This window comes from Pleuronectes platessa, chromosome 9 (genome assembly GCF_947347685.1).
Source record: "Pleuronectes platessa chromosome 9, fPlePla1.1, whole genome shotgun sequence".
In the NCBI taxonomy this organism is placed as follows: Eukaryota; Metazoa; Chordata; class Actinopteri; order Pleuronectiformes; family Pleuronectidae; genus Pleuronectes; species Pleuronectes platessa.
In genome coordinates this window covers 12,800,900-12,814,492 of record NC_070634.1, presented here as the reverse complement: position 1 = coordinate 12,814,492, position 13,593 = coordinate 12,800,900, and the positions used below count along the sequence as shown (strand labels likewise).

General features: G+C 43.4%; 1 protein-coding gene across 1 annotated transcript; it reads right to left on the bottom strand.

Moving 5' to 3' along the window:
• Positions 1–1,110: 1,110 nt before the first annotated feature.
• zfyve9b (zinc finger, FYVE domain containing 9b) lies at positions 1,111–10,983 on the bottom strand. The gene is made up of 16 exons (XM_053430721.1): positions 10,920–10,983; positions 8,139–8,920; positions 7,901–8,000; positions 7,641–7,819; positions 7,369–7,480; positions 6,740–6,862; positions 6,392–6,547; positions 5,503–5,727; positions 5,335–5,417; positions 5,102–5,206; positions 4,851–5,001; positions 3,910–3,990; positions 3,486–3,648; positions 2,694–2,799; positions 2,426–2,605; positions 1,111–1,832 (listed from the first exon to the last, which is right to left on the bottom strand). The coding sequence occupies exons 1-16, from the start codon at positions 10,981–10,983 to the stop codon at positions 1,671–1,673; spliced, it is 2,772 nt and encodes a 923-aa protein (XP_053286696.1). The 3' UTR covers positions 1,111–1,670.
• Between the last annotated feature and the right edge of the window lie 2,610 nt (positions 10,984–13,593).

The window sequence follows — 13,593 nt, the reverse complement described above, 5'->3', positions numbered from 1 at the left end:
CGTCGCTTGTTTGTGCCTCTTGTCTTCGCTATCTCAAGTATGTGGCGCGAGTAGGAGGCGGAACAAGAGAGCCATTCTGCTTTGTTTGAAAAGATCCATCGGACGCGGCCGAGGGAGAGAGTATCCTCCAGACCGACGAGCGGGTTCATCAGGGACAGAACATGGGTCATATTTCAATATTACTCTGTAAAGAAACTGCTGCTTATTTTCATTCACTGTGGTTTTGTATATAAGCTAAATAAAGCACTCATACACAATGAAAAATAACGACTTGTCAAGTTACAGACTGAAGCAGCAGCTTCTCTTATTTACTGTAAGCTGCTTGGTCACACCTGGAAATGTGTCTCCCTCAAAGAGCTGTGTGAAGCTGATATTGTCAACAGGAAATGCTTTAATTTAAAATTGTAACCAGTATTAGTGTCATTTACATAAGTAAAACCACCATTTAAAATATCACAAGAGAGTCTGTCTTTTAAAATCTAAAAACACATTGTCTTTTTTTACGTTATTGATCCACTGATCCAATCAGAGCAGACAGGTAACATTAGACCCCGCCTCCTTCAACAGCAGCATCACTGGTGAAGTAGAAATGGGTTCAGAAGAGGCCGAGACTCGGTCATCAGATATATGACAAATGAGTTTTTGCTGTTGTTGTATTAAACAGAATATACAGCAGGCATAGACTACATTACTAATGTAGTTGATCAATGCATTTCGGGAATAGGATACTGTTAGTACTTTTACTTATAAGAATATAAAAAAGCAAGTGTACTTACTAACTTTTGCTCAAGTTCAAAAGTTAATGCGGTACTTTTACTTTAGTCGTGTACTTTTAATACGTTAAGTTAATTTAGTTTGTCCTTACCTTAACTCAGAGGAAAAGAGTTAATGTTTTCCTATCTATTTGTAATTTTAATTAAATAAAATATTTGAGTGCTTGCTCCACCAAACGAGGATATACACTGTATTTGTGCGGTAGTGCAAGGAGATATATATATACAGTATACATATATAGACTGTTACTTAAGTCAAAGTACTCCAGTTTGTACTTGAGTAACTGTACTGCGTGTTGTGCAGAGAGTCCTGGAAAAACAAGCAGTAATAACCGAGTCATAGTTTTAAGTTTAATTCCAGGCTGACATAACATTTCATTAGCAGTCAGTTAAAACACATCCAGTATGAAAACATTCTTCAGGCATTCATTCTCTGTGCATCAGGTTTCTACAGATCTACTACGTACAGTTCTTCAAGTCATTCTCTTCTTTTCTTTGCTTTAGGGTCGCAGGGCTGAATCCAGCTCCCACTTTAAAGGTTTTCTCCATATCTGGAAACTGTATTGAACGTTGAGACATGAGTGATATCAAGCTATGAAAATGCTACTACAGTGCAAATACTGAGCACCTGGATCTGATGGTCCATCGGAGGGTTCATCATGCGTACTGGGGATTGTCTGCTGCAGGGCAGAGTGAGATCAGAAAACCACTAAAGGAGTCAGACCACTTCTCTCTACTGTTGAGTGGGTGAGATGGATGCAGACCTCGGGTGTGGTCTGGTTCGCCCTTTTTGGAGGCTTTTAATCGCCCTGAAGCCAACAGCAGCGCTGATGAGACGTGCCCGCGACAGAGTCGTGGTCAGGGTTAAGTAGATGAAATTGTTAGATAAGCGCGGGCCTAAGTAATGTTCTCAAGGATGTAAAAGATGAGCTCCATCACTATGGGCTCGTCTCCCCTCTTTCGCCCCCTGCTGTGTATGACGGGTATCATCACACTATCCAGGGCGTTGAGATACCGAGCAGGGAGTGGCTGCCCGTTGCTCCCGGCCACAAATCCAACCTGAAATTACAAAACAGACCACTCATCAGCTTCAATGTTGTCACACCCAGGAGCCTGAGTTATAAACTTTACCACTGCGCATTATGAGGCACACGTTAAATTGCTACATCTGTCTGAACATATATTTATCATTAGATACATTTAAATGTGGGTTTAAAGATAAATTTAACCACATTGCAGATTCTGCAGCTTGACTATAGGTCTACCATATGATAAGTAGGCATGTGTCATGTTGTTTTATTAATTTGTTCTGTCATCGTTCCAACCATTTGTATACGTTATATTTTATAATTATATCCTCCATACATTTTTTAATTCATATTATATTGAATACAATTTGAAATTTAAACCTGTAGTTATATATCAAACATCTTTTATAGTTCTTTTATACATTATACTACCATTTAGTATACTATGGTGAGTTTATAAAAATATTTAAATAAGTTAATTCTGACATTCTGCTGCTATAACAAATGAATATCAGTAAAGTTTTTTCTCATCTTATCTGATCTTATAACAGATATACTTGTTTCAGAATTCATGATGTAAAGTGACATCCGATGTGTAAGAATGTATCAGACATCTGCTCTGACCTCTTGAGGGTCAAACGTGACGCGCAGCCCCAGCTTGGCCATCCCGTCCTCCTTCAGCAGCTTGAGGTGCGGACACAGTGCCAGGCAAAAGGCTCGGGCGATCCGCTCCGTCAGCCGGTTGTGTTCAGCAGAGTCACTCGCTCCTCCTTTGGGATCATCCCCCGTCTGCAGGAAGAACACCTGCAACAACACATTCACACACATGTTGAGAGAGGACACAGTTTGAGGTGGACTCGTTTTGGTTTCTCCAGCAGATCAACATATTTACTTCTGTCCAGCGGATGATTTTCCCATTTTCTTTGTACTCAGACTTCTGGAACATCTTGGTGCTGCTGATGGACTCCATGGATTTCCCATCGATGGGGCTTATGACTCTGAGGAAACAAACGTTTAGACGACCAACAATTTGACACAATGACAAGAGAAATGAGGTCTGGATGGTTTTAAAGCCTCCGCTGGATTGATTTGACAACTCCTAGGACACAAGATAATATAGTTCCTAGTTATGGCACTACAATGACTACTTTCTTTCAAATAGGCAATATCGATTTGTTTGTCTAATCAATCTGTCACTGTAATTTAAAATTAAACATTTAATGTTTAATTTTACACTATATTTTTGCTTTCTTTTGCTTTTCTTCCTTTCATTTATTTTGCAATTTTAGAATCTTTAAAATTGCGAGAGATGGCATTTTTCAAAATTTTCCTTGATTTCCCAGAGAATGATAGACTACATCAGGTTTTGGAGACATACATTTTTTTATTTGGTTCAGATCCATATTTGTTCCGGAAGTTAATATAAATATGATTCCATAAGGAAATGATTGTGCCATGACAGATCTCTGAATGCCAATCTAGTTTAAAAGTTTATTGCTAATGCTTCTTGCTGTGGGAATAATAAATGAATATTACACATTACATGGATATTATCTAATCTTCATCTACCATTCTAATCCCTTCGAACGTTTTTTCATGAGTCTGTGTTTGAATGTGGTCGTTCTGTTTTTCTCTTGGTCTGCTGCAGCTGCAACATGAACTTCAGACAGGTGGAAACACTCACCCTTTATTCACAGTGCACCTCTCCTCCACCCACTGTACACAAACAAGCTCCTGGCTCTCTGATTGGTCAAGCCGTCCGCAGGTGACAGTGTAGTCTTTCATCTCCCGTAGCGACCGGCGCAGCTCTGCCATGGTTTCCACGGTGATCTGCACCATTAGCCCATCTGAGGAGAGGGGACAGCGATACGGGAGACACACACATACAGACACCAACGGGGAGACACACACACACACACACACACACACACACACACATACACTCATACATCAACACATACACACGCCTAGACATACAATCTTTTAAAATGTAAACAGACACACACATAAAAACACCAGTTGGAAGGCAGGGGTGTTAACATGCACTACTTCATGTAAACAGGTCAAAGTCAAGGTCAACCTGACGCCCCTCTGACTGAACGTCCTACCTTCCACTATGCTGGACTTGGCCAGGTATCCTGCAGACGCTTTCAGAGCACTGCTGAAGATAAAGAAGCACGATCCAGTGACTGTAACAGAGAGAGAAACAGACTTTAGACACAACTGGTTTTAGTGCACTTGCAGTGAGTCTGCACATTGACAGGATGATGCAGCGCCATCTAGTGTTAAAATAGGGAAAGTGCACCACTGACTAGACTCTTTTACCGCTTTTCAGTATTCCAGGTCAATTTGATTAACCTCTAGCGACTAAACATTTGTGAAGATTTTTTCTGTTGTAAAAAATAAAGCGTAAACTACTGTTACTACTAAAATAACCACTAGATTCCTTGTTATCCTTTGCAACCCTGAAATTTCCCCTGCAGCCTCCAGAGGAAATATTGTATTTATAGTTTAATTATATACTGTATGTACATCTTGATCTATGTATGCCTGTTTCAGTGCAGCTTAAATTCTGTGTAATATTAAAATCCATAATTTTTTGGGCTGCACATTTATACCAACTGGCAATATTTTATCTACAGTTCATAGACCTATAGAATATTTCATATCATGTGATTTACAATGCATTTTTATGGGTTTGCACGTCATGCATTTGCGAGATGGCATTTTTTGAAGCAATGCTCATTACTCAATTAATTTATTTAAAATGTTTAACATTAAAAGTAAACATATATCAAATTTTAATTGTTATATTTTGAATTAGTAGATTGCACCAAAATGTCTTTAGCAGGTTTTTATACAAAGTTTCTAACGCAAACACAGATTTGAGCTTTTGTACAGATGTGAGTGTGCTGATCGTAATCACTGAATCCCTGAACAGCAGACAAATGCAGCCTATCAGTCCTCCACTGCTACTAGATTACAGAGTCCACACTCTGATATACTGTCTGTAGTATACTGTCTCTTCCTGTTTAAGATCAGGACCCACCTTTGCGTGGCTGATTGTGGATGCTGATGGCTTGGGTCTGGTACTGGCCGCCCTCCGCTTGCACACAGATCAGGTGGGAGTCTGCCGCCTCATTGAAGCACGCTGCGATGGCCAGCACGTGCTCGTTGGACTTATTCAAAGCCTTCATTAGCTGGTGTGACACAAGCAAGCAGAGAGGGGAGGATGATGGGTAATGAAAAGCACGTAACCTTAGCACTAAGTGGGAGGCGTTTCATGGTGTATAGCCTGACCTCATTATACCCGGTGGTTGGTATCTTTATGCAGGTCCTCTGAGCCTCTAGATCCACAGTGAGCCCGGGCACCACTGGAAGGCTGTAACGGTAATTTCTAAAGTCCTGGAAGAAACCGAGGACTGTCTATTATTCAGTTTGTTAAGGCAACGACACAAAGCTTCCTGTTAGTAATCTTAAAGTGGTTTCTGTAACATTCCCAAGAAGAATCGGTTGCAAAATGTCACACTCACCACTAATAGTCGCATTATGGTGTGACCTATTTCCCCAAACAAGGGCTTCCTACATCGCACGCTGTACAAGGGACAGGGGTAAACTATAAAAAGAGAAAGAAAGTAGGTAACTACAGAGGAAAGGTGTATTATAACAGTTGTGAGATTTCATACCAACACCTGGCTTACATCGGTACTCTGCCCCCAGTCGCAGCATGAGACGCAGGGGGAAGGCTTTGGCCCAGGCCACCTCTGCTCTGTGGACCAGCAGGCCGAAGAGGTAGGGCTGGTTTGGCAGAGGTAGACCCTGAAGGGACTGGAGAGTGGAGTGAACGTACAGGAAGCCAGCGTGCTCCTCACTGCCGAGGAAACTGCTGCCAAACAGGGAGAGGGACAAGTGTTCCACCACCTTCCCTACAGAAATAAACAGGAAATAGTTAGATAAGTAATAATGTACAAATATTAAAATGAACTAGTATTACCACCCTGACCTTTGACCTTTGAGCGCTAAAAACAACTTAAAACCACTTAATCTGTAAATCTAAGGGGAAATGATTGCCAATTTAAAGGATTCTGTCAAGGCGTACTAAAGGTAACACGTTCACAAGTGGAGAAAAAAAAGGTTTTGTGAGGTCACTGCAAGGTTGACCTTTGATTTTTGACCGCCAAGATCTAATCATTTCATTTTTGAGTCTGAGTGAACATTTGTATTAAATTTGAAAGGATTCCCTGGAGGTATTTCTGAGATATCGCATTCAAAAGATTAAAAAATGAGTTATGTGAGGTCACGTTACCCTGATATTTGACCTTTCACCACCAAATTATATTGAGTCTGAGTGAATGTTTGTACAAAAATGGAAAAGATATCCTCAAGGCGTTAAAATATATTCACTATTATATTTTTTTGCTTTTTGACGAATCAGAAACATAAACAAAAAAAAGGACATTGAGACTCTTTACTTTAATGGGTGTATTATGGCCCAAAGGTGGCGGGTGATACTGAACACAGAACATCACGACTAAGTAACGACCAGTGAGGTTAACTCCATGTTGGCGTAACTGCCGGTGTGTCTCTGACCTGCGAGCATGTCCCTGTACAGCTGGATGAAGTGGCGGAAAATGTCTTTGGGGAAGCTCTTCTCTTCTGGCAGGCACTGCAGCAGCACCACCACCTCCACCTGGCCCACAGCATGCATCCCCTTCGTCGTCACGCACCAGCACTTCCTGTTTACATCTGTCAACCAATCAAGTCACAATCTCAGTGGTCTACAAGGTCATTGTTTAACACTCTGTGGAATTATAAGAAAAGGTATAAATACTTCTAATTGGGCTTTACAATATGCTGCTTAGTCATTTCAATCATACCAGCACTGTCACACTTTATGTGTATTTTATCATTTAGTGTAAAAGAAATAAAAAGACTTACAGTTGACCAGCTTGACCATAGCGAGCAGGTTGGCGTTGAGGACAAACACCAAGGGCTTTGGTCTGCCGCCCTCCAGCTCCTGAATAAGCAGCATCTCAGAAGGCTGCTCCTCCACAGTGTAATCTGAGCAAAAACACATATGTCACAGGACTTAGACGTTTGTGTCTTTGAGTTTGAAAAGTCAATTACAAATGAAAGAAAAAGACAGATTCATGTTTAAAGATTAAGTTACATACAGCTCTGTAGGGATGAATAATCGCTGATCAGTGAAGAAGGCTTGGGTGTTTATCTTATTGAATTCTACTGATTACTTTTGGGACACAAGGCCAAACTGGATCCATATAATGACCATAAAGATGGACGACGTGTTTCCACTTCCTCCAGCTATCCAGAAGTTAAGCCAAATTATCCTGGATATAAACACATGCCATCCTGAGCATTTAAAGCCGGAATCTGTGCAGTAGAGATCAGGGGCCAGAGCCGCAGTATTAAGGTCCCTCTGATACACACACTTGACCAATCCTGAGTTAGTCTCAGCTGTCAATCAAGAGGTTTCACCCTATTTACAGTATGTGTCATCAAATTTGATTCTCGCTGTATTCTCCAAGTGGATCTTTCACCCGTCTTACCTCCCTTGACTCCTGTGGAGGTGAGGATGGGGGGCAGACCTTCCAGGGGGATGAGGTTGGCCGAGCTGCTCACTAACGCTGTGGTGCCCCAGCCGTAAGGACCACAGGCCTCCTGGGAGAAGAGAGAGACAGGGGAGTGGGTCGATGTTGCTGTCAAATCTATGATGTTGTCAGAACTAGCAAAATAGAAGCCCGTAGGATTCATTTCCCCCTTCATCAAGCGTCATGTTCTCTGTGTTCTGTCTTTGGTGTCACGTTTTGGATGACCCTACACTGATAGATGTCCCATCCGGCCGCATGGTTCTCCCGATCTGCGGCGAGCCAACGGGACTTTTAACCGGCTCGCCCAGCGTCGGCCCTCTGACTGGTGTGGTTGGCGCGGACTCCGCCCGCTCATCGGTGAGGATCTCGTCAGCGAACCACACCCTCCTCTTCCCCCTCGGAGGGGTCCCTGAGGAGAAGATGTCACAATACTCATGCAAAGTTTCCTCCAAAAACGATGAACTATAACCAGATGTAAATATGTCCTCACTTTTGATGAGTGTTGAGTGACAGCAGACACACACTCGTCCCTCCTTGCCATCCAGATGTGTAAGTCTGAACTTCAGATTGGAGCAAAGTGCACAAAATACCTGACGACACACACATGCACATGCACACACCAGATAAGCACAGATGCACACACACACACAAACTTATTTCCCACCTATCAAGTCAATTTTTTTACTTTGAATACTGCCCAACACATTTAAAAAATAAATGATGCTCACCTTCCCACAAGCGCGGCAGTGGTGCCTCCTCTTAGTAAATGTAAACTTTACCCCACACTTCATGCAGACCTGAGCCTGAGCATCAGGGATCCACACTGGCGCTACCTCCCCGAGGACACTGCCTCGATCCTTGGACAGAATACCAGCAGGGCTCAGCTGGGACTCGTTGTCAGGATCTTCACAGGAGGACGCAGAGTCTCCCATTGCTCCCTCCCCACTGGTGTTCTCCTCATCTCCTCCGTTAGATGTGGTCGTCTTAAACTGACCCGGGAGCTCCCAGGGCGCCCTGCCACACGCCTCCTCAGGTGTTGCGGTCGGCTCTGAGCTGCAGGGCTGCTCCTGCTGCTGCCCGCTCTCCTCCAGCTCCTTCTCCTCAACCACAGAGTCCTCCTTTGACGGGGGAGCCTGGGGTTTCTTCCCCTCCTCCACGAACTCGGCCCCCTCTTCCGGCCATGCAGCCTCGGCAGGGCTCAGCACCAGGGGGCTGGCGGACTCCCCGAAGCGACTCTCACCCCATGAGGAGATGGCGGTCACAGTGCAGCTGCCCTCCTCCAGCTGGGAGGGTGAAAGGGTTTTGGCAAGGTGCTCAGATGGTTTCTGCTCGCATGGCACCAAAGTGGTTCTGACGGTGGCATCTGAAGTGGCCTTGGAAGGAGACTCTGCTCTGATCCGTCCGCAGCCCAGTCCGGGTTTGGCCACGTCCCCATCGTTGAGCACCAGCAGGCAGGGTCTGTTCAGCCAGTGATGCTTGGTGTCCTGAAGAGACGGATTGTCTCCTTCATCTGTATCGAGAGGGGAACATGATGAAACCATCAACACTCACTGCCTCTGGCACTTCTATCTGTCGAGCACACACACCCCCACACTAACACATGCGATGAAGCAGGCTGATTAATAATGAGCCATTATGTGGAAAAGCATGTGCTAAGTGGCCATTTAGCAGCCTGTGTTAATTCACATCATCACCTGTCAGACACCCCCTGGCTTTCAATCACCTCTAAAGGCAACGTTATAGCATGTGGTCGTCCTTGAGCACTGATCCGAGAAAAGACAGTGCACGTTTAAGAAAATAGACGAGTGTGAACCAGATACTGATCTCAAATCAATAAGTGATGGATGTTGCCACATACTTGTGCAACTGCTGGTTCCGCAGAGAATATAAAAACGTCAATACACTGCCTGTGTATATGATCTCATAATATATGTGTTTATTGCAGGGCTAGGGTATGGTTTATATTAGAGCCCGACCATTATTGATTTTTGGGGCTGATGCCAATACCGATATCAGGGAGTGACATTTTTTTCCGAATGATATATATATCTCTATATCTTTTTAATCACAATGATTCGTAAGATGTTATCAAACCCAATACCAATCTTAAAGTCATTCCCTCAAGCTGATCCTAACCCTAACCCTGGCCAAAATGAAAACCACGTTCAAATGAATGTTTATACCAAATGTGAGAGAATGCCCTGGAGGTGTATCGCATTCAAAAGGCAAAATATGTACTCTGTTAGTTCCCACTGACCTTGACCTTTGACCTTCGACCACCAATTTCTATTCAGGTCATCATTGAGTCCAAGATAATATTTCTACTAAATTTGAAGAAACTCCCTTAAGGCGTTCTTCAGATAATGCGTTCCCGGGATAGGACTGGACGGACGGACAACCCGTAAAACTTAATGCCTGCAGGCGCTTGCTGTAATTGGCTTGGAGTCATAAAAACAAAAAAGGATTCTATCTATCTGTCGACATATATTTGGTCCATTTTTGATAATAGACCTGTGTTTGGTTAAAGGGGATTGGCTCTATGCTATCCATTGATAACCTGAGAATCCCCTCCATAGATGACTGTGTTTCATTATAAATATACGTCACTGCTCCATCCTCTGATCACCTCCATTCATATCCTCAACATCAGGTTCAGGAGAAAGGTAAATTCCTCATGTTGTTACATCCAATTACTGTGTCCGCATCAGCCATGATACGATGAGCACATTATAACCATTACTGTGCATTAGCAGCAGCTAATTGAACTGGAGTTAATGGGCTTTCACTGATTATTATGACTCAGGAGCCTCTGAAGAACTCATCTGCGAACCCGATCACTTCACACTAAAACGTGTTGTTGTTGCCTTGTGGGATATGAGGCTGGGCACTGATGGAAATTATGCATTTGTTAAATCTGCTCAAACTGCCCATGCTCCCGGTGAAACTGCATTGCAGCTCCTTCACACAAATCTTACAAAACCGGGGGGGAACGAGAGGCGGGTGGTGTCGTTCCCTCTGCGGACAACACAGTGGAGACCTCCTCACACATCAGCCTCAGTGGTTCTCTCTCGCTCCGCGGGACGGTGACGCATCAACACACACACACACACACAAACGCGCGCGCGCACGCACACACGCACACACACACACACACACACACGTGCACATTCAGATTTTGGATCCGCTCGCAGGCAGCGGTCCGGCGGCACTGCGACACTCTCTCGCCCCGTTACATCAGCTCCTGGAGGTGATGGTGCTGCTCAGCCCCGCGGCTCACAGCGCAGCCTGCGGGCTTATGTGCGCAACACACACACGCACACGCATCCAACGTCTCAGGTGATGCTGACTGTGCTCAGGCAAACGCTGCATCAGCGATTTTCAGTGACAAACACTACCCCCCCCCCCCCCCCCCCCTGCAGCACACACTCACACACACAGGCAATTAATGGGGAGCAGGCAAGGACTCAAGCACCCCCCACCACCCAGTTCAAATCACATGCACGTCTTACCCTCGGTTATTGCTCCCAGCAGGCTTTCGTTCTCGTCATCCCGCGCAGAGAAGAACTTCAGCATTTTATTTATCCCGTTACATCTGAGAGGAGGACGGCTTCAAGCAGCAGCAGCAGCAGCAGCAGCAGCAGCAGCAGTGGCTTCCCTGACAGGAGGAGGAGGAGGAGGAGGAGGAGGATGGGATGGTCTCTCTCTGCCCCACACTCAGCTGTGATCTCCCTCAGTCCCTCCTCCCCTGTGCTCCTCTGCAGCTCTTTGAACAAACTCAAGAGGTGTGCAGAAATGTGCCTCCCTGTGTCTCCGCATCCCGCAGAGCAGCGAGCGAGCCAAGACAACACAGCTGTGTATGGTGCACAGATATGCACAGCTCTGCCTGCATGCCCAGCCTTCCATCTTCGAGTAAATGTGTGAGGTTAAGCTCCACGCAAAAAAACATCATCATATAATCTGTTTGCTGAGAACCATAAGTCTTCTCAATGAAGTTCCATTCAAATATGATAAATCATTTTACTTTAGTTATTAATCTAATAAATGTATTTTATTGACTGCTGATGACCATTATAATCCTGACCATTTCAATGTTTTTTATGAGTGCACAATCCAGTCTGACTCATTCCGTGTACATATTTCTACTCTGACCTTTGACCACTGAAAGGTAATCACTTCATCTTTGAATCCAAGTGGACCTTTGACCTCCAGGCACCAAGATCGAATCAGTTCATTCTTGAGTCCAAGTGAATATTTGTACAGAATTTCAAGAAAATCCCTCAATGCGTATTTGAGACATCGCGTGGACAGATGGGCGGACAGAAGAATGGACAGATGGACAACCCCAACACAGAATGCACAGGGCGACACCGCGGAGGCATACAAAAGAAAGACTTGTTGGGTGGGACAGGGATTGCTTGTTTCAGCTAACATCCAAAAGTCTTCTTCAACTCAAGAGGTATTCAGGGTACCTCCCATTGGTCAGTTGGTAGGTACAGCTTCCTTTTCATCTTTAAATTATAATATATTGTGTTGATTTTAAGTCAATTTACTTTCAGTTTTTCCACTTGCATGTATATGGCTAGAATCCCACTTTGCAATATTCTTTACAGAGATATTAACAGTTTGCATTTTGTGATTACCTTGATATAACTCAGATATTGAAAGATGTTTCAGCAGTGGGACACCTGGAAATTATATTTCATGTGTTGTTACTCATGACCAGTTTAATGTGCTATTCAAATTATACATTCAATTAGCTTTTTGAAAATAATCATGACCGAGACATACTTATTGATTATAAGTGAGCACCGTAAGAGTCTAAAATAACCGTCCTATATTATGTGATTATAACGAGACATTAAATTTAGTGTATATTTTTTCCATTTGTTTCACCATTTCACATTTATTAAATTCTTCAGTCCAAAGATTTTGCGTGAGGAAGTTGACATCATTTAAAAACACGTGTGCACACAATCACATTTAACATTGATTTACATAATTACCAACCAGCAGATGACTTACTGACATTTGTCATAACTGCCTGAAAACAATGTTACATAAACTTGTGATGAAAGAGACCATGAAAATCTCAGATCAATTTGTGCTGCTGTAACATTCATTATCTGTAATGAAGCTTTGTGCCATAAGTTGCGGCTCAGGAGAAGAGCGGGTAACTAACCAGAAGGTCATTGGTTCAATCCCCAGGGCCTGCATGCTCCTCACAGCGTGTACATAAATGAATGTAAAAATGGCTGAATGCAACGTGTGACGATGGACAAGACTAGAAAAGGACACTGTAAACACAGCTCCTTTACTTTTTACCTTCATCAGAGGTGAAAATTTCCATTTCATGTCGAACACAGGTCAAGACGGTGAACATCCCCTTTATGTTTAAAGGTCTTACGCACTAGTTTGATGTCAAGTTTCCAACCACAAGCAGGTATTAGCAACCACCAGCAGACTTTAGGGACAAATCACCAGTCGTGTACCTTACTGTCATTCTGCCTTTCAATCACAAGCCACCCTCTTCTAACGCAGGCCCACTACAGGCTGATCAGATAGGCCGGTGTCCCTGACATCTCAGGGCCCAGCTGGGGTCTTTCCTCCGGATCCAGACCCATCACCTCCGGACCCTTTTATGTCTGGTGCAGGGCTTGTCCTAGGATTCCTATAATATAGGAATAAGACCCCACTGATCTCCAGTAACTGGTTCAATGAAGATCCATCCTATTTGCTCTAGTCAACTCCAGCTGTCCTCAGACACATCCTCACTGGTAGTTACACGTGGAGAATTTTTTTTTTCATATTGTGTTGATCAAAGTGTGACTTGTAATTGTTCAATATTATAAACCCTTAAATATATAGGCATAAATATGTCTGTAGACTGGATCAAATTTGATGGTGTGTGTTACAACAGAGCTGTCTCATGTTAAACTGCACTTTCTGCTGCTGCTTCACATTACAACTAAAACATCACATGTACCTTTGAGCATCACTGCACAATTCACGTGTGAATGATTCTACCAATAACACCAGTGATCAAATAAGACGAGGAGAAACAAACACTTTCAGTACAAATAGTTCCAATAGAAAAAACAAACAATAAAATAATATTATCATAACATATTTAAATATAAACATTAATAACATTATTTATCAATGTTCTAGACAGATGTTGTTTAC